The sequence below is a fragment of the Carassius auratus genome, chromosome 41, assembly GCF_003368295.1.
Source record: "Carassius auratus strain Wakin chromosome 41, ASM336829v1, whole genome shotgun sequence".
In the NCBI taxonomy this organism is placed as follows: Eukaryota; Metazoa; Chordata; class Actinopteri; order Cypriniformes; family Cyprinidae; genus Carassius; species Carassius auratus.
The window spans coordinates 6,419,474-6,444,811 of NC_039283.1; the positions used below are offsets into that span (position 1 = coordinate 6,419,474).

At 40.0% G+C, this 25,338-nt stretch overlaps 2 protein-coding genes and 1 pseudogene across 3 annotated transcripts; all 3 read right to left on the minus strand.

The window, feature by feature from the left end:
- Positions 1-732: 732 nt before the first annotated feature.
- Positions 733-3,616, minus strand: LOC113059490 (N-acetyltransferase 14 pseudogene; annotated as a pseudogene).
- Positions 3,617-3,834: 218 nt separating this feature from the next.
- Positions 3,835-12,833, minus strand: LOC113059948 (zinc finger protein 628-like). Of its 2 annotated transcripts, none has more exons than XM_026228663.1 (7): positions 12,528-12,833; positions 10,707-11,264; positions 10,460-10,532; positions 7,849-8,940; positions 7,426-7,768; positions 7,010-7,164; positions 3,835-6,633 (listed from the first exon to the last, which is right to left on the minus strand). In XM_026228663.1, exons 2-7 carry the CDS (start codon positions 11,078-11,080, stop codon positions 4,399-4,401), a joined length of 4,272 nt encoding a protein of 1,423 aa, XP_026084448.1. In that variant the 5' UTR covers positions 11,081-11,264; positions 12,528-12,833; the 3' UTR covers positions 3,835-4,398. The 2 variants fall into 2 exon arrangements, with proteins under 2 accessions (XP_026084448.1, XP_026084450.1); XM_026228665.1 differs by lacking the exon at positions 12,528-12,833 and adding an exon at positions 12,341-12,477.
- A 450-nt stretch (positions 12,834-13,283) lies between these two features.
- Positions 13,284-20,384, minus strand: LOC113059949 (uncharacterized). Its single transcript, XM_026228666.1, has 5 exons — positions 19,950-20,384; positions 19,215-19,375; positions 15,881-15,973; positions 15,493-15,648; positions 13,284-15,239 (listed from the first exon to the last, which is right to left on the minus strand). Exons 1-5 carry the CDS (start codon positions 19,954-19,956, stop codon positions 15,066-15,068), a joined length of 591 nt encoding a protein of 196 aa, XP_026084451.1. The 5' UTR covers positions 19,957-20,384; the 3' UTR covers positions 13,284-15,065.
- Positions 20,385-25,338: the final 4,954 nt, after the last annotated feature.

Here is a 25,338-nt window from a genome sequence, read left to right on the forward strand (position 1 = left end):
ATGTAAATGTAAAAATGTGCTTAAAGGAAGAGTACACCCAAAAATGTTATATTAACATCTAATTTGAAAACATCACATTCAGTTTCAGTATATTCTTTCAAAGTGTATTGTCACCATAAGCATTCTTTAATTTAAACCTATGCTGTGAAATCCTGCTAAAGCTTCCTTTTTCACAACAGTGGTTTCTCAACAATAGTTAAATGTTTGGGGTAAGTTAGTAGTGAAAGCCTTAGCAGTGACAATGCAACCTTCTGTTGCAGGTGAGCATCAACTCAACCACACAGTGAACTGTATAAACATCCGGTGGTGAATGACAGCCTTAGGTGCTGTTGGGTAGTAGTGCGAGTGGTTAAGGTATAGCTGGTGTTTTAAGCCAACCACACAGCATGAGCAGCTCTTAGTTTCAAATACACTCAGCGTCACTAAACTGTGTCCACCCACACAAATTTGGAGTAGCATGCAAGAGTTAACTGTAACTTGCAATGTCTCTGCAACAAATTTAAAGCAAACAGGCTGGATATGAGACACTGAACTCAATTTGAGTTTGTATCATGTCGTGTTGTTCCTAGGTTCTGGTAAAATCTATCAGAGCATTTCAGTGCAGCAAAACCACAGATCTATTGGTACAGAAAGATCAGTGAAGCAGAAAAACAGATAACCATGTTTGGTAGAAACACATCAAAAGGTCCATACTGAGGAGATGGATGCATTTACTAGTAAACTGTTTAATTAAGTGTGTTTTAGCGTTTAATTTAATGGCATGAGAAACCTGGGGGAAAAAAACTTTATTTATACTTTTAAAAAGCTTATTCATCAGCAGTCAAAGGAAACATACAAAATGCTTTCACAAAAACTCTCAAATTGACTTCATAAATAAAATAAACACATGTAAATCGCAATCTTTGTGATTTCTCTCCTCCAAAAAGTAAATTTAAAAGCAATCCATGCTATAAACAATAACTCAGATGACTGATTGTCCTTTCAGGCCTAGGCTCTTCTAGCAGCTTCATGGTTTAGGCTTTGAAACCCAGAGATGATTTATGTTATCTTCAAAAACATTAAAATGCTCTTACGCATTTATTATAATATAAGTGATTTTTATAAGATAATATGTATAGCGGCAAAACCAGAGAGGATCCTGGTGTCAGTGATTCACTGGGACAATGTGAAAATAAACTAATCCATTTATGAATCTGAAATCTGAAGCTTTTTTAAAGGAATATTCCAGGTTCAAGATGAGTTGAGCTCAATCAACAGCACATAATGCTGATTAGCTCAAAAAACAAGAGACAAGTTGAAATGTCTTTAAATTTGACATTGCATGATCCATTTTCTAAATGCATGTTATGGATCTAATTGTGAACTAATCATTTTCATACAGAACAAGTAATTTTCAGTTACATTCGGATGTACATTGTATTATAGAAGGTCATTTAAGTATAAAGATAGTACACTTACATTACCATGTTTCTTAACAAACTTAAGTGCAATATCAAATTATTAGTTTTACTTTAAAGTACACTTTAAATGATTGTAAAATGATTTAATAATCTTTTGGCATTCATTAAATAAATGCACTTGTTTTGACATACTGCGTAACACACGCAAGTTTGAACAATTGTTTCCTTTTATAAAATCACTTTCAAATATTTTTCATGGTCACCTTTAACATTACACCACAGGTTTATTGATCTTAACGTGTATTGAACCCAGAATATTCCTTAAATTAAATGTTGCCTTCTCTAGCAAATAAAGCCTTTTGTTCTTGTTTCAGTGTGTCTTATAGATTCTTAACAAACCCTTTAGTTAAAGGGAAACCCAACCAACCCTTTTCTGGCTCTTCATAATCATCTTCCTCTCCCTCAGTCCCTGTAGTCTCCTGAAGAAAGCTTCTCCCACTTTGGATTGAGATGGCAGATGGGCATACAACTGCCGTATGCCACTCTACTTTGTTCTGGACTTCAGTCCCTGGACCAGCAGAGTCTGCCCAGTCCCTCTCTGTGGTACCAACTCTGGACCACCAGCCTGCAGATCCTACATACACCGTCCCGACTACAACCATCTCTAGCCTTGCATCCCATAATCTCCCCATCACCAACACCTTTCCAGCAACCTTCGCCCTCTCCTTCAGCTCATCCTCATCCACCTGTTCTCTCTCGTTCATCTTGTCCTTCTCCTTTTCTTTGTTTTTTTTACACCGTCTGGTTCTCTCCAGGTTGGCTCTGCCAGTGTGAGGATTGGGTAGATCTGGCTCGGTGTCTGCATGGTAACAGCTGCCCATGTAGTCCCAGTATGGCCTGCTGGGGCCCAAGATGCCCACTGTCCGCGGTGTGGTGAGTTTGAGGTAGATGATGCAGATGAAGACAGGGAATGACCAAGGCCATGATAAATGAGTGCAGCACACAGCGGAGGACAGAGGAGAGGGTGGCCAGCATGAAGAGAGCGAGCGGACGAGTCAGAAGGTTAATAATCAGGTGGTTCATCCTTCCTGCAAATAAAGATAGAATGAAAGGAGGCCAAAAAAAAAAAAAAAACGTCTTAAATGTTGGCAAGCATAATGTACCCCACTGACCTCTCCAGGACGTATCTTCTCATTATTTCGATCCACCAAGTTCCTTCTGAGGTGATAGTGGCCTAAGATGTATATATACATAGCCCATGAGGGATACAATGTTGAATCACACCTTGATGAGAGCCTTTACAACATCAATGTCCTTACCTTGCATCCTGCGCAAAACTACATCACCAAGGTCCAATCTGACCATTTTACCTGAGAGTGACATAACCCCCAAAAAAGGGTTAAATATTTAAACATTTAACATAAGGAAATCTGAATTCACTAAATTAGATATTTTATATTATATTTATATTTTTCACTGCAGAAAATGTAATTGCTACACACACACACACACACACACACACAGACACACACACAGATATATATATATATATATATATATATATATATATATATATATATATATATATATATATATATATATATATATATAACCGGTAAATTCTTTGAGGACATGCAAATAAGGACATTATCGTGATAGACTTGTGGTCTATGCAAGTTAAGATTTCCTCATGAGCATATTATAGCGTAAAACTTTGTCTAATATTGGCTTAAACTTTTGAGAAAAAACAACTTGTGTACGTTACGTCTTTCCGATTGAGCAGCTATTCAAAAAGCATTTAACAGGTTTATTAGTAGCATGCCATGCTGTACCGTCAGCTTGCTCCATCATCACGCTTTTTTGTAATCCCTAATATGGTAAACACCGCCTTCTTTAAAACTCAGTCTATGGCTGTAAAATAAAGAGCATGCGTGAACTACTTACCCAATATTCAGAAACGCACCGAGAGCTTAAAAAGCAATGCAAAAATGTCCTCTTCCCTAGTCGATGTTATTTGCCGTGTTCGAAGTTGTCAACGTTCAACAATTCAACGTTGTCTTCCTGCATGGAATATAATTTCAACCAATCCACATCCGGGAATACGACCCTGCACAAAACGCGTGGTCTTAGATGCGCTTGTAGCAGATTAATCTTCCTACGATAGAACGCATGCGTCCTGTATGGATTTGCTCCATTATTGTGTGGCATTACAAATATGTGCGAGTTAAATCTATATGTTAAGAAAAAGGTCTTAAATGTAGAAGAGCTTATGTCTGTAAAATATATATATATATATATATTTGCTGCAATATCAAATGGAATTATTGACTTTATCCATGAAAAGTTTACCTTCATATTAAGTCAAATTAATAATAATAATATATAAATACAAATAACATTTTTAAGATGAGAAATTAGTAAAATGGCACACACAAATACTGTCATTCATACCTAATGTTTATTGGTAACTGTCATCTAGTACCAATATTAAGAAAACAAACTCTAAACATATTTACAAAAGTTCACTTTGTACAGTCACTGTCAACATGACAGCATAGCTGAATATAGTTCATATTTCATATTAGTTTATAAATTCTATTTTCAGTGCACCCTGGACATAGAAGAGCACCAGGGATTTTCTTCATTTAGAAACCATTGTTTTTTTGGCTGGGCTGTTTTCAGTGATTGTGTTTTGTGAAATAGCTCCCCGTAGGGGCCAGGTGAACAACTGTAACTAACAAACAAGTCTTTAATTATTTATGTAAGATTCAACATAGGTCCTTTGTTGGTCCTACAGCTACAACATTGTCGTGAGCTTCCTACACTCTGAAAACATCAATCACAGTCCAAAAGGAACACTTTAGAATAACATAACCATTACTAGAAATTGATCCAATTTGGATGTGGTAAACAAATCTGCAATTTTGCATTTGAAACTGTGTCATGAGGTGCGAACTGTGTTAAAGCCAGTCAAATTGACTATTAGTGTTCTCCATACTTAGCCCGAAGTTCCAATCAGTCCCATCTCTGATGATGGTATGCTCTCAGACTCAGCAAGTTTCAACTCTTCTGACATCACTTCCTCTCGTGCATCGTAAGCTTGCTTGTCCTCAGTTCCTTCCGCTAAAGTATGTCCTACATCTGCTGCCTCTATTCCACCCTCTCTCAAACTGCTGGTGCTAACTTCAATTATAACAATGCCTTCTCCCCCCTCTAACTGGAAGATTCCCTCCATTTGCCCAGAGTTTGCCCCTACAGCACTTTTGAAACTGCCCCTTGCCCCAGAACTGTTGCCCTCGCCTTCTATCAGTGCAAACATTTGAACACTGTCCCCTGGACCTGTGCTTCCATCCATTTTTGCCTCATCACCTAGCTCAAATACCACATCCTGCCCTTCCAGAGGCACCAAGGCATGACCCGGGTGGCAAGAAAGGCTGAGATTCTCACCTGGGCCTCCTATGAAGCCCGAGCTTGGCTGAATGTCCTCCTCACTTTGAGGCTGTGTTTGGAAATGAAGCACAAAAGACTTTTCTTCAACACTTCCCTCGGCATCTGCAGTTCCATGCCCCTCACTCTGTCCGGTCCACTCTTGGAGTAAGTTAAGAGAGACCATTTCTGCCTTCTCTTTTCCTGCATCTCCTTCGCATTCTCCCTCTGTCTGAAACCGTAGGACATATGACTTCTCTCCTCCCTCACAATTCCCTCCCTCTTCTTGCTGGCCCTCACCTTCAATCTGCAAGACATAAGACTGCCCTATGTCATTCCCGCCCTCCATCTCCACCTTCACCTCCACCCCATCCCCCTGTCCTCCATTCTCCATTTCTTTCTTTAGACACAGAACAAAGTGCTCCCTAGAGATTTCTTCGACAACTTTCTCTTCGACTGGAACCCTCTCAGGATCACTGCTCAACATGGGCGAACTGTTTGTTAGTGTGGAGTTTGCCATCACTGACATGATGCTAACTGCAGGAACTGAAGAGTTTTCTGGTACTTGGCTAGTGATGACAGGTGACACAGCCGGTGGACTGTCAGTATTAAGCGGTGGGAACTCGGTCTTTAAAGATGCAGCAGAAGTGGAACTTGATATTGTAGAAGATGTGGAAGTTGCAGCTGATAACATTAATGGTTGCTTAACTGGTGTGGTCTGAACATTAGGGGGGGATTTATTGGTAGGCTTCCGTCCACGCCTGGCTCCTCCCTTCCTGCTACGACCGAGGCTGCCTAAAATGGGACGAGTAATCGTCGATGTGCTTTGAGGCTGGGCAGTAATGAGGGGAGAATTATTATTTGTCAAAATAAATCTCTGCTGTGTTTGAACTGGTTGAAGTTGCTGGATTTGTGTTTGGGGTGTTGCCAGAACTTGGGGCATTGCCGGAATGGTCTGCACCAAGGGGAGGGTCTGTGGATTTGATGGGGTGGAAAGAGTGTTTGTACTGGATGCTGTGGGAACCAAGATAAGACTAGGCTGGTTTCCATTGCTGGATTGGCACTGAAGAAGCAGGAAATTCTGTGCCTGTGGGGGTGGCGGTGGTGGAGGAGGAGGGGCTGGCTGTGTTGGTGTGGGATTGGATAGTGGGATCAGCTGCAACCCTGAAGTCGTCTGGATCATAAAATAATTCTGTGATGTGTTTGGAGGTATGTCCAGATTTGGGGGTGAAAGGATCAATGTGGAATTGCTATCAGTGGAAAACAATGAGGTAAGCCCTCCAGGTACATTCAAGTTTAAATTTAGCGTTGCTGTCTCTGAAGCCCCAATACCTTTAGCCTTTCCTGCTTCCTTCATACATGCTACTGTACCCCCAGAACTGTGAGTTCTCAAGTGCCTTTGCAGGTAGGAGAGCATGACAAACTCTTTTCCGCAGTGTTGGCACTTAAAGTCCTTGTGCGAGGAGTGTGTGCGCAGATGCAGCTGCAGATTGGATGAGTGGGTGAAGCTCTTGTGGCACTGGGAGCACTGAAAGGGCCTTTCTCCAGAGTGTGTCCGTTCATGCTGTTTGAGGTTGGAGGTCTGTGAAAAAGCCTTACCACACACAGAACAACTGTGTGGACGTAGGCCAGAATGGAGCTGACTGTGGCGACGGAGACAGCTGGTGTTCTTGAAAGACTTGCCACATTCCTGACATACATATGGCCTCTCACCGGTGTGCTGGCGAAGATGGTACTGGTAGTGTGAGCTCCACTTAAAGGTCAGTGGACAGTAGGGACACTGAAAAGCCCGCACACCTGTGTGGACCTAGATGGGTTGAGAACAGTATTCAAGATGTTTTAATAATAAAATAATGTTAAGCCTAATATTAATTAATAATAAAAGCTTAATGAAAGTATTATGAGTTTAGTTGTTACGACTCATGCGCTAAACAGTTATGTGTGCGATACAAATTGAAATACAAGCCACTGGTATGATTTCCTTTAGTGTGTTGTTAAATACTGCAGTTAGTAAGCTTTTGAACTGGACTTGCCCATGAATATTACTTTAAATATATTTAAAATACCATAAAAAAGTTAACATATTACATCACTGATTTAATAATGAAATGAATCAGTTATTTCATACTGCTCTAATGCAAAAACACATCAAAATGTTCAATTTGACAAGAAGCTGTGATTACCCTTTGGTGTATGGAGAGCAGTGAGGACCTTTTGAAGCTCTTGCCACACTCTGTGCATCGATAGGGTCTCTCCCCAGTGTGGTCTCTCATGTGGTACCGAAGTCCTGATGAACCTTTGAATGACTTCCCACATTCAGAGCAGCGATATGGCCTCTCTGTAGGGAATGAAGAGAGAAATACATCCGTGAGATGAATGTGAGAGTTTCATTGTATGTGCAAATTTCTCGTGTCAAACAGGTGTTTATTATACCATGTAAGTTAATGTAAAGTCTTCATTTATCAAAAGCTTGAGAATAAGTGACATAGCATAATAACACAGTATAATAAATAAGAACAATGTAGCTTGACAATCAGAGATGCCAGATATTGAATATAAACCAAAACAAATGGTTTAGCATCCACTGCAGCACTCTTACCGTTATTTGTGCTAGATGTCTTGCTGCCTCCACCTCTCCTGGCTCCCTTTCCTGAAGCTTTGGCTGATGGCTTCACAGCTCGTCTCTCTCCCTCCTCGGTAACAGTGATCAGACTGACATGGATCTCTCTCTCTCCATCTTCTCCCCCTCTCTTTAAGGAGGGCAGGGGCAGTGAGAGAGAGGGGCAGACGATCTCTGCTTCTGCCTCTGCCTCAGCAAGCAGCCTTTGCTCAGGAGTGTGGGAGTGCTGGTGGTTGAGCAGAGAGGAGAGCAGAGGGAAGGAGCGGTCACATGCCGAGCAGTTGAACTGAGAACGTGACTCAGATAAAGCAAGTGGATGGGCCTTGAAAAGAAAGAAATAATGAGAAATGGAAGTTTGTTTCTTAGAATTCTCCATTCACCAGAAAAGCTTCTTGATCTCACCTGAGCCACGTGTCTGGTCAGTCCGCTGCTGGTCTTGAAACTCTTCCCACAGTAGGCACATTCTGTTGTAGCTTGTGCAGTTGACACACTGGTATCAATGGGCATCTGATTCACGGATGCAGTGAGGGTCTGCAGAAGATCATACTGTGCCTGCCCCGGCTCATTTCTGACGGCAGCCAGACCAAGTAACTCTGCCGTCTCCCCACTATCTGCAACTGTGGTGGTTTCAACAACCTCTTCAAAGTCTGTCAACAATGGCGAAGCCCTCACCAGTGACACTCCACCTCCCTCAGCCTCTGTGCTATTTTCTGTAGCAACCCCTTCACCACCTGCTGGGCCAAGGCTCTCTAGATGTAGAGTCTGATGCTCCTCAAGGTGACTCTGTGTTGAAAATGTCTCATTACAGCTGCCACAACTAAAAAGCATAACACTAGCACCCGTGTCGGCCTTGCACATGTGGATATGCTCTGTGTCCGAGACAGCGGAGGAAGTGGCTGTGAGTGTCAGCTGTGGCAGGATGTTCTGATTCACTGAACCTGAGGTAGCAGGCAAGGACGTATCGTGAGACAGGAACACCTGTCCGACCCCTCCTTCCTGTCCACCCACAAGTCCAACCATTTCAGAAATGCTCATCCCAACGGTGTTCAAATCCTCTGTCAGCACCACCTCCATCTCTCGAGTTGCTGACCCTGGACCGGACCCTCCAGGCTTTCCAGCAGTTTTCCCCTTTCCTTCTATGTGAGAGATGCGATGGAGAGCCAAGTTGGATGAGTGTGTGAAGCTGCGCCCACAATCCCCACAGACATACGGACGTTCACCCGTGTGTATGCGCATGTGCTGTCGCAGATTAGTGGACTGACTGAAGGCTTTATTGCAGACATCACAGACGTAAGGCTTGAAGCCCAGGTGTACATTCTTATGGCGACGCAGGCTGCTGGAGTTCTTGAAGGCTTTGGAGCAGCTGTCACATGGGTAGGGACATTCACCGGTGTGCTGGCGGAGGTGATACTGGTAGTGTGAGCTCCATTTGAAGGTCAGAGGGCAGTAGGAGCACTTGAAAGTGCGAAGGCCTGTATGCACACTGCGATGAATCTGGATTTAAAAAATATTGTGATACTAGGTAAATCAAGTTGCTTTTACTAAAGTAAAGCTTCTATTCAGCAAGGTCACATTAGATGAGTCAAAAAGACTTTTGCATTTTTACAAATTCTATTTCAAATAAACACTGTTCTTTTCTTCTATTAATCAAAGAAATACATCACTTTCCACAAAAATGGCACAAAAAGGTTTATGCCAGATTTATTAGGAAACAAGGTCAGAAGAAAAAACTGATACATCATTTTTAAATTAAAGATTTAAATGGTATTTTAATGGAGCATTTACCAATTGCTTTTCTTTATCCATTTGTATTTCTCAATAGAGTTTATTCGTTTAGTTTACAGTATATTCTGTATAGGTAGTGTGTGTGTGTGTGTGTGTGTGTGTGTGTGTGTGTGTGTGTGTGTGTGTGTGTGTATACATATATATATTAGTGGTGGGCATAGATTAATTTTTTTAATCTAGATTAATCTCACTGTAATCTTGGAATTAATCTAGATTAAAATGGCTCATTTGAATTCTGCCGAAGCATTGATAATATGTGTGCTACCCAAATAAAATAATGACTAAAAGTAAGTCTTTGAGAAGGGGTTTCTCAAGCCAGGCGGTGCATAAGACAAGGGGCTCATCTCCTGTTTACAAAATGCATCACAAACTGCTTGAGAAAGCTGTAAACTAATTCCACACTGGATAAGGTGCAAACAACCTTACACCTGTTACTCACATACTCCGTCTGCAGTGCGTATGCATTGCATATTTTTTAACGCACCAATGTTAACGGGTTCCAGGAGTGGTGCATCTGCAGCAGTGCATCGTTCGTTTACGTACCGAGTAGCGGACTGCAAACACATCCTGTGTGAAAGCACAGGACGTAACGCACACGGACTGCAGGCGGATTATGTGTGAAACAGGTGTGAGTCTAGTCGAGGTTTCCATTGGGAAGCTTCTTTAAAAAAAAAAAAAACCCTGAAGCAAACCTGGCGGCTTCAGCTGCATCCATGTTAGCACGTCACGTTTGATGTGGTAATTTCATAGTAGGCATAGGTGCGAAGACTCGTTCTCGCCCCCTACAGTGCAATTCGGCTAGGTATACATCCCCGCTAAAATATCAAGGTGAACGTTATCATAGCTTACTTAGTATAGACCCAGCTCCCAACCCAACTTAGAGAACAGATTAACGGCGATATTTTTTTATCGCCCGATAAGAGTCTCACGTTAACGCAGCACGTTAACGCCGATAACGGCCCACCACTAATATATAAATACAAATATGTATATATAAATATGTATATATAATATATATATTATATATACACACACACACACACACACTGTATATAGTAAATTTTATCATTCACCACTGGACAGCTGCATTAAACATTAAATATGTATTTTTGTCATTCACTTTTGTTTTTAATGAATACATTGATAATTGATTACTTCCTTTTATTTTGAGGTGGACCTCATTAAGTGTTTAACAGAAATCTGAATCATTAAGACAGGAATGACTCACCTGTAGAAGAGATGAGCGTTTGAATGCTTTACCACAGTCATCACACTTATATGGTTTCTCTCCAGAATGAGACCTTAAAAAACACACAAAGCAATTTTATTAAAGAACTTGGTAAACGGCATATAGCAGAACAACAACAACAAAAAAAGAAAAGTCACCATGGAATTAAATCTTTATACATGATAAAATATTCAAGATTTTGTGTCCATGCCTGTCAACCCATATGTAGAACCAGCTGACCTCTCACCTCTGGTGGTATAGTAGGGCAGATGAGCCCTTGAAGGCCTTAGGGCACAGGTTACAGCGATATGGCCTCTCATTGTTATGGCTTCTCTGATGATGTGCCAGTCTGGATGACCACTTAAAACTCTTCCCACAGTCCAAACACTGGAATGGATGCTCTGGGTTTTGAGCCACTGTTGCAACAGGAGGTGTTGATGTCACGATGTCACCTGTGAGGCCGACTGTTCCTGACTCTTTGCCCTCTTCTTCTCCCTTCTCTCCATCCTCCTCTCCATCCTCTATGGAGGGTAGGAGGGAAGGAAAGGGAGAGAGGGAGGAGGACATCTGAGAAGGTAAGAGTTCAGTTTGGACCACCAGAGTAGCAACAGTGTTGGCCATCACAACTGATGAGAAGAAGTTGGGTTGTAGTGAAGCAGTCTCAGTAGTTTAGTAGTTTTACTCTAATTATGGCAGCCATGGCTTGCATTAGGTGTAGTCTAGACCAGTGCTCTCTAATTTCAGCCAGAGAATCTATTCTGAGGAAGAGTGTCTTCTGTTGTCTTCTTCTTCTTAGATGATAGAACTGTAATAAAACATTACATTTATAAAACATTAAATTTTTTATGATTCATGCAAATGAAAATAAAAACTGTTTAAGATATTGCAATGTTTGTCAACTGTTAAAACAAATGGGACATTTCTTTTCAGATTATATCCATGTATGGATGTTTTTATCAGCTGTTTGGACTCTCATTCTGATGGCACCCATTCACTTCAGAAGATCCATTGGTGAGCAAGTGAGATAAACTAAATATCTCCAAATCTGTTCTGATAAACACACACACTCAACTACATCTTGGATGGCTTGAGGGCGAGTATATTTTCAGGTAAAAATTTCCTTTAAAGGCATTTTGGCTCTTGGTGGAAACAAGCCATCGGAAGCTAACAGATGTCAACATCAGCTTGTTTGACACTTCCTCATCCTTAAAAACTATTAATACAACTAAGGCAAATGAGGGTAAACATGTTTTGTGTTGCAAAAAAGAAATTGTTTGTGTTATAAATTATTGCCTGCCATGGATATCAAGCAAATGAAACTTGTGACATTTAGAAACACTGAAATTAGCCTGCTAACCTCATCTGAGTGTCAAAACTGGGTCCTGAAGCACAGAACTGTTGACATATTGTAAATAAAATTATACAGCTCATCATGAACGTCTGAGACTACACTCTTAATATGAGCCTGGAAATACAGAGAAGTTTTAAACAAAACAAAGAAATGTTATGAATCAAAATTAATATGACATATTTAAGATTCTGCATTTAGGTCAAGTAAATGTGTGACAGTAATCATGTAAACTGCTTTGTACGGAGTCAGATGGTCATATGTTCTTCTTCCACGGAAATACAAGATGCTCTTTGGATCATGCAAAAAAAATAAAATAAATGAATAAATAAATAAAACTTATGGAGTGTCATTACAGCAAAAACTAACACTAACTAGCTAAACACTAAAACACTTTTAATTTTTCACAAATTCACAAGCAATATAATTTGTGCTAAACAAAATAAGTTAGTATTAGAAAACAGATAGTCCCAGAAATTAGGAAGCTACATGTTATTTTACAAGAATTCTTTCCACGAATAATTCTGATGCACCTCAGTGACTCTCGAGTATTGATGCACCTTCCCCTTTAAAGATCCTCCTACTGCTCCTGCTCCACTCCCCCTCCCTCCCTCTCCCTCATCCGCTATCTGTCTGTGTGCTCCTGTCTTCTTGTCCCGGGAAAAAAAATCGAATCACAAAATTAAGATAAAAGACTTCAATTGGCCAAAGCGCACTCACCCCTTAGTTTCTATACAAATCAACAGAAGGTCGTTTTATTGGCTATTTGTTGCATTATTTGCGCTGTCTCGATTATTTGGCCTTCTCGAATCCATTCCCAGCCTTGTCTTCGTTCCTCAAGCGTCGCACTATTTGTCGGAATAAGTGCATTATCCCATGCATGTGTTATTCCCCTGGTTCATTGCTGTGAAATGGCCGATATTGATGTAATGATATGAGGCCGAGCTCCGCAGTGATAGTCCACACAACCTTAACAACAATCTAGAGCACAAACTAACAAGCAGTCGCCCGTCTGTGACCGCCTCTCAGTAAAGTCGTCGGCTATTGGTCCGCTCTTCCCCCCAGTTGGCTCGTCTCATTGGTCGAAAAAAAATACTGTGATGAACTTTTTATTAAATTATGCATAGACTATTGATGGATTCGTTTAAAACCCACAAGCAATAAACTCATTGGGTTATTATAAAAATCGCTTCCTAGATACGTCTCATTTGAGCTTTATAGACAAAGAAATGTTCTTTCATGCGCTGGTTTTGCTCTGCGCAAGGGCCTGTGGGTAATGTAGTTTACCTCATCATTGCTTGATAAGGACGTTATTATATGCAATTACACCTAACATAGTAAGAAAATATGCAGGGTTACTCAAAAGTAAAGAGCAGTTATAATGTTTTAAAGTTATATCCCACATTTTTAATAGTAACGTTCATTATCATATAAAAGTCTTTGCTTTTAGACAATGGACAATAACAACAAAATGTCTAAAATTTACATGTAAGTTCCTTTATTGTCTCTCTCAGAAGGCACACAGTTAAACACAGCCAGTTTCTGCATATTTAGTGCACTAACAGCAACGTTCAGTCTATGTAGACACAGAAGTTAACCTAAACAGAGATGATGATTGGTGGTGAAAAGTATAAAAGTACAAAACATGACAGAAGTCTTGCTTCTGATTTGCAAAAATAAATAATTTTAACAATTATTATAATTAATAATAACCATAATAATAATAATCATATCAATAAATAGTAAATACTGTATCAAAATCCTAAAAAAAGAGGGAGGGAAAGACTTTTTTTTTATATTGCAATACATTGTTAGAGCACTGGAATTTATATTATAGAAAACAAAATAAGTATACACTCATTGTATATACCAGTTTACATTCGGCAGCATGTATGTACAGCTTTACAGTACCAAAGTATCACAATACATAGTATTTTAAGCCTTAGGTTGTCTTTTTCTTATGTTGCTTGAAATAAGGTTTAATCAAAATGTTCTTGAATCACAGAACTGACAATAAAAAATGATATTAACCCCAATATGCTGTGCAAAAAATAAAAACAGCAACAAAAAAAGAAAGACAAGCAAAGTTCGGGTCAGTGCTAGTCCTCTCTCACTCAGCGCCGACATACATTACACTCCCAAAATATTGCTACATCTAGTGGCAGAGTATTGTAACCTAGGTAACAGTGAGAGGGAAATGTATTTGTATAAAAATACAATCAGTTTAATAAGAGACATGAAATGGAGCTGTCATACATGTGGTTTTGTGTGTGGTACAAGACAAGAGGAGCCAATGAATAAAGGAAAGGAAGAAAGAGAGTAGTACATTTTACTTCTTGCCTTGCAAATGATAGAATGTTGACACGTTTATCGAGAAATTAAATAAATAATATCATCAAATAAATAACAAGACAATAAATAAATAAATACATAAATAACAAATAGTTCTGAAAAAAAAAAGAATTTGTATAAAAAAAGCAAAGGTAAAGGAAGGTTTAAGGTTAAATGGAGCGTCAGAAGCAGGATGTCGACTGGAGTGCACTGTTCTTTTTTAGATCAGACTCCTTCACTGATCAGGCTTCAGACTGTGACAGGGATGGACTGGGATTAAAAACTAATCGGTCTGGGGTGGACACAGCCCATCACAACCCACCACAAATCCACCACCACAGCTTCACACAAGTATTCAGGGATGATTCGCATCGCTTTTGTCCAATAAGGCATCAGTAATCTGCCTCTTAACCCTATTCCTGGGACTGGAGCAGATTTTTTGAGAGGCACATTTCTATGGCACTACATTTCAATTTAACAAATCAGTAATCGTCTTCCTGGTTCCATATGCAATATTCATAATTATGCATCTGAACATGTAGAAGTAATAATTATATTTAATTATTAATTATTAAATATAACTATAATGTAGAATGTATTAAGCACAGATTCAACTTCATGCTTACGATTGGCTTGAAAGTGCAAAGCAGTGGCAGTTAGAACGAAGCGGAACAAGAGTAGGTTGTGAATGGGTTGTAATATTAAACTACTCAGATGCTCCGGCCTGACAATATCAAAACTATTTTCCCACAAGTTGACCTGACCCACTGGGAAAAGTCCCGGTGCTCCCTATCACCAGTCCATCCCTGGACTGTAATAATAATTGAGTCATGGCCATTTTTGTTGTATTGTAAAGGAGACGGTTTACCGCCTGTTGTTGTTTTTGTTTTGTGTGTGTGTGTGTGTGTGTGATGCCATTGAGGTTCCTCATGCTGGTGATCTAGATTTAAGGGTAAGGAACACTCGTGAAGCCCAGTCACAGAAGAGCCTGAACTGCTGCAGAAGTTCCTGAGAGGACTGAACCACGTCCCAGTGAAAGGCGAGATTAGGCGGGAGTGATGGAGAGGCAACCGGGATCCGGGGAGCCTCTGCTCGGACCATCTGAAATTGAACAATATCAACAACAAAAAATCACCATCATGAACGCACTGATGCTATTTCAATCTAACTATAAATAGTCTCTGTAGAAATACATCTAAGAGATCTAAATGAATTTTATGTGAACGGTAGTGTATATTATATTTTATATTACATGTATCTACAGTTTATAGGTTTCATAAACAATGGATAAACCATTCTTGTATCAGTTGTGCATATCGTTTGCTGAGAGGTGTGTGTGTGTGTGAGCCTGTACCTGACGCTGCAAGGAGTGTATGAGGCTCTTAATGTGGGAGATCATGTCCGTCAGCTTTGGTACTGAGCTGTGCTTGCGTGTTATTCTGTTCAGCCACTCAAAATGATGCTCAAAAGACTTGAGGTCCGCATAGAGCTGAGAAAGAGTAGGCTTGAACTGCAAGAGAGAAAAAGAGAAAGAGCCAGAAACAACATTAGTAAGACGATTAAGAACAAAACACCATAATCATGTCTTGGTAAAGAACTACACTGTACAAGCAGATTGACACATAAAGGGCCGTCCCAAGGGTGATGCGAATGTACCTATGCTTGGGACAGTCCTGTACTGATAAATAGGTAAATAGTGATAATAAACGGCAATATGAAGGCTTATTTGTCCTCATACACACCTCCAGACTGGAGAGGTCACTGACTCTGCTGCTGATCGCTGGAAGGAACTTGAACCGGTTGTGCTCAATCTCTGTGCCAAACACTGGGTCTTTCTGAAAACACAGGACAAAAAGACAGAACAGGCATTAATAAAGAAAATAAAATAAAAATGCCCATTGCACACAAATTCTGAATGAAAATGCCCCGGCACTTTTCCCTGGTCACAACTAAGTTCTAGAACTCTGAACTCAACAATCAAAACAAAAGAGTAGCAGTGTTGTCCCACAACTGAAACGACTGGCTTCCACTAGCAGACCCACCGCAGAATTACAGGGAACAGCAGTCACCCAGAGTTCCCCGAGCTTTAACTTCTGAACCCAGACAATAAAAGTTTGCGACCTGAAGCCACAGGATGTTTTCTAGAGGAAGAATAACAACATATGCAATGACTAAGGAGTTTGAAGTGGAATAGACAACACTGGGCGGCAGGGAAACTCCAGGGTCACGACTAAAAAAGGTGCCATGACGTAATGGCCCGGTCCATGCCTGGATGCACTGCCTTCGCCTGACACTAGAGGGAGACAGAAACAAACTCAGGTGTTTCTAAAGCATCACAAGGGGGGTGAAGAGTGACCCTAACTTGCTCTCGCCAGTGTTTAGACAATGCGCTACAATATCCAAGGTTCCAATGTGGCTGCCATGTGACTGGAGCAGAGACTGTTTACGAGTCACCCAAAGGGTTGTTTGTGAAAGCTAATGAGTGCTGATAATGTGACAGGTGTAATGCGCCCCTTGCGTCCCCCATCAGCAGAGGAAAACAACATCGTAGACCAATCAGAAGTCAACATGACGAAAATAATAGCGTGCTAAAGCCAGCTTTTCGCCACAACTCTTGCACTGTTTAGAAAGATGTGTTTTTTTTCCCTTGATTTGTTGTTGTTTTTGTGTACTTCTGCTCCCTCCGCTCTGAATCCTTCCATTTCTCTATCTAGGCTCCATAGTAGCAGTCAAAAGATGACACACTTCATCCTATACCTCATCACTCTTCATCATAGTGGCGCTATCATCACACACAAACGTTGTTGAGCATCTCTCATCCAGAGCGCTCTCTGATCTCTTTATCTTCTCGGATGCTTGTCCCCTCTCCGTTTGGATCATGACCTCACTCGACTGATTCTTGTGCCCTCCCTCCTCCTGTCTTCCTGAATGCAAATGCGGGAATGTGATAAATGCGATTTTTATCAGGACACTTTGCTGTGGAGACCGAAAGTTAAACAAGCAGCCCCACACCTACACAGACCACAACTATTTACAACATGCACACTCTCACCGGCACGCACACACGGTCATACAAACATCGCATGTATACACACTCTCACCACCTCACACAAGTAACAGTAACCCATTCTGTACATACACGCACACATCGAGTTTTATAGCTTTCTTGTGGGGACTTTCCGTTGACTCCCATTCTATTTTTCTTTCCTAGGCTTGACCCCTGTAAAGTGGAACTCCATGCAAGAAGAAAAGAAACCAAAATAAATGCTTCAAACTAACAAAATGTTTTTCAAAGTGTGTCGGGCCCTTTTGTCACCAGTGGGGTCTTTGAGAGGGTTCTCCGCTGTAACATCTGGTGCACATACACAAGGCGGCAGACACAAAATAACCTTATATACAACACACACACACACAACCAAGTGTTATTGTATCTAATTGAAGCACAGGACTGGAAGAAGTGGCATCTGATCTTGGATTTAGAAGTGATGGATTCAGATCAGGTGATTTTCTTTTCTAAAAGAAAAATCTGTCTTGTTCAAGATGAGTTATTCATAGAGTAAACATGACCTTGTACACATAATCTAAATGTAAACAGGAATCAAAGACCAGTCAGGGTCAACAGAACAGCAAAAACATGACAAGTGACCTCCGAAAGCGGTTAGAAATGAAACTCATCATCATTTACTCACCCTGTAAGACTTTCTTTCTTCAGTGGAACACATGCAAAGATATTTTGAAAAATTTTTTTTAAAGTTTTTTCCGATACAAGTGTTTTTATTAACAATTTGAATCCTATTTCATATTTTTGGTTTTCATTTTAATTTCAGTTTAATTGAATGTAATTTTGTTATTATGTGTTTATTTATTTATTTTAAGTTTTATGTTCCATTTCTGGTTCCGTTTTAGTACTTAAACATATTTATTTTATTTCAGCTTTATTTCAATTAACTGTTTTTTATGTGTGCATATATATATATATATATATATATATATATATATATATATATATATATATATATATATATATATAGTTTTAATTAACTCTATCACTGTCCCTTATAATGAAAATGTATATATATAGTGAACATCAGGGTCATTTACTTAATTGTATAGGCCAAAAAAAAATAAAAAATACACAGATATTTCAAAAGATCTTACTTTGTGTTCCACAGAAGAAAAAAGTCATACAGGTTTGGAATGACATGAGGGTGCGTAAATGATGACAATTTTGAGTGAACTATTAGCAGCAACTCTAATGATCTGGAATTGTACCCCCAACAAATGATTACGTCTCATACTACACCATTAAGCAGTAAATCTGTTAACATTTTCATTAACAGTGGAACTGCATAGAAAGCGGCACTGTACTTTTCACCTTTCTGTGCCACATGCTTCACTCAAGCTGAAACACAGGACCTCCAGGTAACCATGAGAACACAGATCTGTTTATTTTTCCGAGGTAGGGAAAAGAGGCCTCGGAGAGGTGAGGGGTGCAATGTGGGTTCAAGACCCTCAAAAGTACAGATCTCCATCACACAGCAACCACAAAAACCCATGTAAAGCCCACAGCATTTTGCTCTCGGATGGTCTGAGTGCTGGATACGAGCATAAGGCTCGTTCTGAGCCATGCAGATCGTGTTTACCCCCCATCCCTTAGGTTCAGGCTCATTAGGTTGCAAGTTTACAAATGTTACATTGCGAGCTTTGATGCAGTCTGGGATGCCGGCCCTGCTGCTGGGCATGAATCCAGGGATCTGTGTGTTTTTTTTAGTCAGATAGAGGCTACAGTAATGAGCCTTATCTGCTCCCACATGGACTCAAAGCTACCGCAATCTGCTATCTCAGCTCTAATATGAGCCAGCTGAATGAAAAGCCGATCAACGGCGGTGTGTGCGTATGTTTGTGTGCGAGTGAAAGCGCGAGAGATAAGCCAATTCCTGTCCACAAATCTGTGCAAGGAGCATTAATGTAGCCCAGCTGTTCACAGGCTCAAGATCAAGATCTGATTATCATCAGCCTCTCTGAGTACAGTGGGAACTTCCTCTCCTGTCCTGGTGTCACACAAGATCAACTCACCAGGAGATCCTGAGTCAGCTTCAGAAGGTGTCTGGTCTGATTGGTCAGCTTGTCAAAGTCAGTCTGGATCCTCCGGGGTTGGGCCGGGAGAGCAGATGCTAACAGATGTAGCTGAGCCAACAGCAGCGAGAGGAGCAGCGATGAGGAGGAGTCACCCAGCACTGTGGAGGAGAGCAAATCATTGATGCACAGCTACACACAACACTCCTATGTTTCCACACGTCCAAATACCATATTGATAGTCTCTGCCACAGGACACTTCTTTCATCTTGGTGTTTTTTTTATTTTATTATTATTATTGTGTGTGTGTGTGTGGGGGGGGGGGTTAACACTTGATCCATTATTACTGTCTACATGATAAATGCTTCTCTAATGAACTAACCGCGAGCGCCCCAAGCCATTATCCTGTCAAGCTAACTTTACCCATTAACACTCACAACCCGTAAAGGTTTCCATAAAAAAGTCCCGCTTTTATAAACGACAACAAAGGCTTGTCTGTTCAAGAAATCCGTAGGGAATGCTTAATAGTTAATGTAAACTGTTTTATGTTAGGCGATATAAATGGGTTAAACACAGTGTTTTAATTAAAAACGGTGATTCGATGAGTTACAGTAACAAGTGTCAATCACAACGCTGCAAACAGCAAATTAGTGACGGTGGCGTCACTAACGCATGTAAAACTAATAACAGTAATAATTAATAAAAGAACGAATACATAAACAATATATCACTTACATTTCATATTTGTCCAGATCCTTGTTTTAAAAAGTAGATATGTTGCCAAATAAATAGGCAGAATAAATAAACAAATAAACAAACAAAAGTGTAGAAATTAATAAATAAATGAAGCTCCAGATGTTGTCACGTGCTCCAAAGTTGGTCTCTCTCTCTCAGTATCCGCGCGAACGGCTCGCGACAGCAGTTCAGAGGAAGAGCGTGAGGGGAGGAAGAAAATGAATGAATGACAGAAGTGCAGAATTAGCGAGAACAAGAAAAGAAAAAAAAGCACCAAAACTTGACTCTGTCCAGTCCCAATAGGTTTTTAGTTTTGACAAACACGAGTGAGGATGGAAAGATACACGACGAGGGTCAGAGAGGTCTATGGAGTGAGAGACAGAGAGAGAAGGATGCGAGGGTAAGTCTAATTTTTCGCGAAGTGAAATGTTTAGGCTTGTTTAAAACTTCCTTTATAAAGACGGGGGTATGACACATCCTGAGTCACCAGTTCATTCATAAAAACACTCACACACACACACACACACTCGCCTTCTCAGAGATCGCTTCCCGCCCCTCGGCACTGTCTGTCTCCTTTTGCTACTTTTTGAAAGTTAAAAAAATGGGAAAGACGTTTCTGTTGCTTTTATTTTTTCCTCCTTTGCCAATATCATTTTCTGTGGGTCTTTCTATCTCTCCTGCTATCTCTCTTCCTCTGCTCCATCCCGCTACGCGATCGATGCCAATCAAATCGTCCATCTCTTTATCTTTTCATCTGCAGATCTCTTCCCCTCTCTATCACTGCAAAAGTTTTAAAAGCCCATTGTTTAATTTTATATCAGTCAATCTGAGTTTCATAACTCTCCCGTTCTGTATCTCTCTCAGCTCCGTTATATTAGGAATAAATATACACTTTATTTGCATAATGTAATGTAAAGGGAGCAGCTGCTTTGCCCATATTTACCATATACACATTTACTCAAAGTTCGCCCCTGAGACAGCAGTGTGTTATTTCCACTCTTTTCGTTCTCTGACGCTCCCCCTTCTTTCTCTCAAGGGTAAAGGAAAGAGTGAGAGAAGGAATAAAAGAGAAAGGTGCTGCATAGTAGGGCCTGTAAGTGTTGCATAGAAACAGTTAGGGAACTTGCAGAGCATTAGCACTAAGCCATCAGAAGTGAAAAGAGAGACAGGCAGAATTAGAGAGAGAGGGAAGAGGGGGAAGGTTAATTTAGCATATACAGAAACCAGTGCACAGTGCTGGAAACACAGAGTCACATGTAATAAAGCATAGCACACATTGCAACAGAAGCAGAGAAGAGTTTCCAGACAGAGAGAGAAAGTATGGGTGAGGGGTTAATGCAACCTTAAATACACATGCGGCATTAATAGCTGACATTTCCAGATTCACGAACAGTGAAGAAAACCTCACTCAGGGGTATAGGAAGAACTTGAGACGTGCAAGGGGGGACATGTTAAGGTATAGGAATGATTAACAAAAAGTAGAACACTGGTGCCGTGGCACAGGGGGTAGTTCAAGGGCACCAGGGTTTCAATCCGACCTGGGTTATTAGATTATTACATCAATAAACCTATTACATAAATATTGTTTTTGGGAAGTCTTATGTGGCATTTCAAGACCTTGCGTCGTCACAAAAAGGTCAAATTACATGATATTGTAAGAAACTCATTGAACTCAGTGACCCTGACACACAGTCATGAGGGTCTTCAGGGGTTCTCGCTATGATACCGTTTTTTTTTTTTTTTACCACATAACTTTGATTTGGTAGACATAATGTTTTAAATATTAATCATATTTTAACAAAACTGTTTAACTTCTTTATTCTAAGAAACAGTAATCTAAAACTTCTCAAGAATATAATACTTTTTTCTTTGTGGTGATATTAGGACAATTGACTTTTAATTCCTGAATAAAAATTCATTTTAATAATGAAAAAAAAAACATCATTGTAGCTCTATCTATTCACCATTATTTGTAAATTGCTTTAGATTTTGACCCAATAATAAAACCCCCCACTGAATGTGCACATACAGTTTTGATGGCTGCAGCACCCTAACTGACTCTTATGCAGGCAAAAAGCACTGTTCATACACAACCGTTCATTTTCCCACTCTCTCATACACACACACACTCACGGGTGTGTGGAGGTAATGCGACTGCAGGGTCACGTTCTGGTTTTGTTGGGTCAGCCATAAAGAAGAAAGGGAGGAGAGAGGAAGAGATGGAAGGAAGGGAAATAGATGAGTGTGCAGGAGCAATGGAGGAATGGAGGGAGATATTGACACATTCACTCTTTTAATTTCCCACATCAAAGGCCTGTTTGAAGACACAGCTGGGAAAAGAATAAAAGAAAGAGTGAAGTTAGTCACTCACCGACTCTCTCTGCCTGCATGCCCTGATGGGGGTCTCTTGGGTGGTTGATGGTGAGTCTGTTCAAGTCCCTAATCCAAAGGGTGTGTGTGTCTGATTGTGTGTGTGGGTGTGTTGGTTACCAATCAGTGGTGATTGCTCTGCTGGATGCGTGTGTATGTGAGTGTGTGGTCCTTGTCCTGACGTTCAGCCTGTCACATCACCGTTCAAATTCACCAGAGGAAAGACCGGTAGTCTGAGTTGGTCGGTCACACACCTCACAGACATTACACACAAACTCCGACACGTTCACACACACTCCTCGATCATGGGGGAAGTGAGACACAGGTGTGGAGAAATAAGTGTCCAGACATCCTGGTACCTCATTACTGTAATATCCCCCATCATGAGACTCATACACACACATTCTTTATGTCCACATTTACACGCTGTCAGAGCCCCTCTTCTCAAATACACATACACAGCAGCATGCAATAATACACACACTGTTTCACTGGCCAACATGCTCATAAACTCAGAAATGGTTTTTGTTTTCTTTTTTAATGGCTTCCTTTGATGTGTCAGCACCCAAGGCAAGAGGGCAGAAGCTTAATTGGAACAATTAAGGCACTAATGAATTTCAACAAGTGGTTAAAATGCAAAGTTTAAGAACTACTGTTGAAAAGCTGCCCCCCCCCCCCCCCCCATTAGTGAGACTGATGGTTAAACTTAGTTAAACTCAAAGGATTTAAACTTAAAAGGCAGAGGAAGTCTGTTCCTTTAAGTTTCAGTTCACTAAAAATGTTTAGCTAGTAAGTGAACATTGCAAATAATCACAGTTCACACAAAAATTATCAATTATTTTTTATGGCTTAGCTATAAAGTTAAGATTAATGCCATGGTTCTACTTTTCCACACAGTGAAGGTGAATTACATTATTTTTCATATAACGAATATGGGTGTTTCATGTCTACATCTGGACTTATTTGGTAACACTTGATAACATTTTGCACTGCGTTCGTAATCATAATCACACTTTCATTTCCCAAGCCAAAACCTCAGTTCACCATCATTTGGTTTTAGTCTACTTTGTTTTTTTTTTACTGCCAAACTGCATGTACAATTAAAACCATTATTTGTGGAACCATTTAGGACCTCAAATGGAAAACTCCTTCAGAAATGCTGAATTTTTAGTTTAACAATGTGTGTGTGAGTTGGGGGATGAATAATTATTAGTTTATTAGTCAGTGTTTTTACTAGTCTAAATAGGTAATAACACCATTTGATAAAAAAAAATAGGATGTTTAAATTACTCAGCAGTAAAATAAATCAAACTTTGTTTAATATTACTCTGTTCTCCAGTGTTTCAAAACACAGGCTTTTATGCAATATAATTATGTTACGTGCAGTACGGTATATCACAACCTTAGTCATGAACACACACACACACACATACCAGTATCAACAGTTGGCAGAGCAGTGTACAACACCAAATTCCTGCAAAGCATGATCTGGTATAAATTAATAACTTCTTTACCATCTCACTAAAGCCTCAAGGGAATTTCACAATGTTAGATGTGTTGAGAAAGAAAGAGTGAAAAAAAGTGAGAGTGACTGCTGGAAGATGAATGTATGCATGTGTGGGATGAAGTATAAATACACTGAAGAAAAAAAAAAGATAATTCTTATGACAGAAAGTTGTTCATGTCCCTTGACCCTAACTGACTGCCCCCATTCTTTGTACTGCAGAGAAAAAAAGAAGTGTGTCCTAACCAACTATGATCTGTCAAGCCCCCTTCAACTTTCCCAACCCATGTGTCCCTCTACAGACGTCAGAGAGCAACTGAGTGTGTTGGCTATATGGGAAAAGCAAAAGGGGGGAGAGAGAGAGAAAGAATGACACACTGCAGGCAGATAATCATTGGGCAATAAAGTGACGTCTCAGAATCTGTCTCACAATGCTGCAGACACAAGCCTGTAAGAACACACGTGCACAGGAAACCGCACAGGAAACACTGCTGGATTACACCTCTGGCAAATGATATTTGGTCAATAAATGGTGTATACAAGCCAATATGTACACTAGGGCTATGTAAAAATATAGATTTTCTGATTAATCTTCATTTGATCTCAATTTTTAAAGGTCCCATGACATGGATTATTTCCTTTTCTTTAAATGCTTTTTAATGTTTCCTTAGGTGTATTTATATTGTTAGTATGATTTTTACATTTAAAATTTTGAAATAAAACGCATTTTTATATCCTGACATTAGCCCTCTGGCTTGAATGATCTGTTTGAAGGGGCGTGTCTGCTGTGAGACTCAACTGTAAACCACAACTGTTGTGATTGGCTGACATCTTTGCATTCGAAATGCATATTACATGTGAAACCCCTCTCAAATATATATATATATATATATATATATATATATATATATATAACTATTACAGCTGTCGAGATTAACGAATCGTGGAAGTGTTGATTATATAATTATTTTTTAGATCTTTCCCCATCACATGAAAGGCTGCAGTGATGAGCATTGAGTAGATAGAGTCTGTTTATCGCGTGGATGCAGTGATCTCGTCATTATTTCAACACGTTATTATCTCACAAAATGCTTTCACCACAGCAAACAGCAAACACATGAATACAGTAAGAGCTCCGTTGTGCAGCATAACAGCGTCATTCATTGTAAAGGCAGTTTGGGCAAGTGTGCAGATATACTCGCGATGTGTAACAGCTCCGAAAAAAAGCGAGCGTTCTTTGATCGCTCTCTGTAGTTAAATCACAATTTAAATAACAGATTTGTTTCATGCTACTAAAAGAAACAACGTGAAGTTGATCGTTTAGTCACTGGCTTGATTCACTGATGCATAAACAGTATTAAACGATTTAGAAAGAAAGTCTGTGTGAATGATTAGCTACACATCAGAAATCACTGATCACAGATCAGGCATTAATGAACACTGTTACTCACTGTTTGTGCCGGTGCTGTCGAATCCATATCATAAAAGTCTGTTTGTAACTAACGCCTGTGCTGA

Coding starts and splice junctions, on each gene's coding strand:
- LOC113059948 (XM_026228663.1), bottom strand. CDS start 11,080: ATGGCCAACACTGTTGCTACTCTGGTGGTCCAAACTGAACTCTTACCT. Junction 7,165..7,425: donor GACATCTAGCACAAATAACG/GTAAGAGTGCTG, acceptor CATTCCCTACAG/AGAGGCCATATCGCTGCTCT. Junction 6,634..7,009: donor TGCTCTCCATACACCAAAGG/GTAATCACAGCT, acceptor CAACCCATCTAG/GTCCACACAGGTGTGCGGGC.
- LOC113059949 (XM_026228666.1), bottom strand. Junction 15,974..19,214: donor AGCTGACTCAGGATCTCCTG/GTGAGTTGATCT, acceptor CTGTGTTTTCAG/AAAGACCCAGTGTTTGGCAC. Junction 15,649..15,880: donor GTGACCTCTCCAGTCTGGAG/GTGTGTATGAGG, acceptor TCTCTCTTGCAG/TTCAAGCCTACTCTTTCTCA.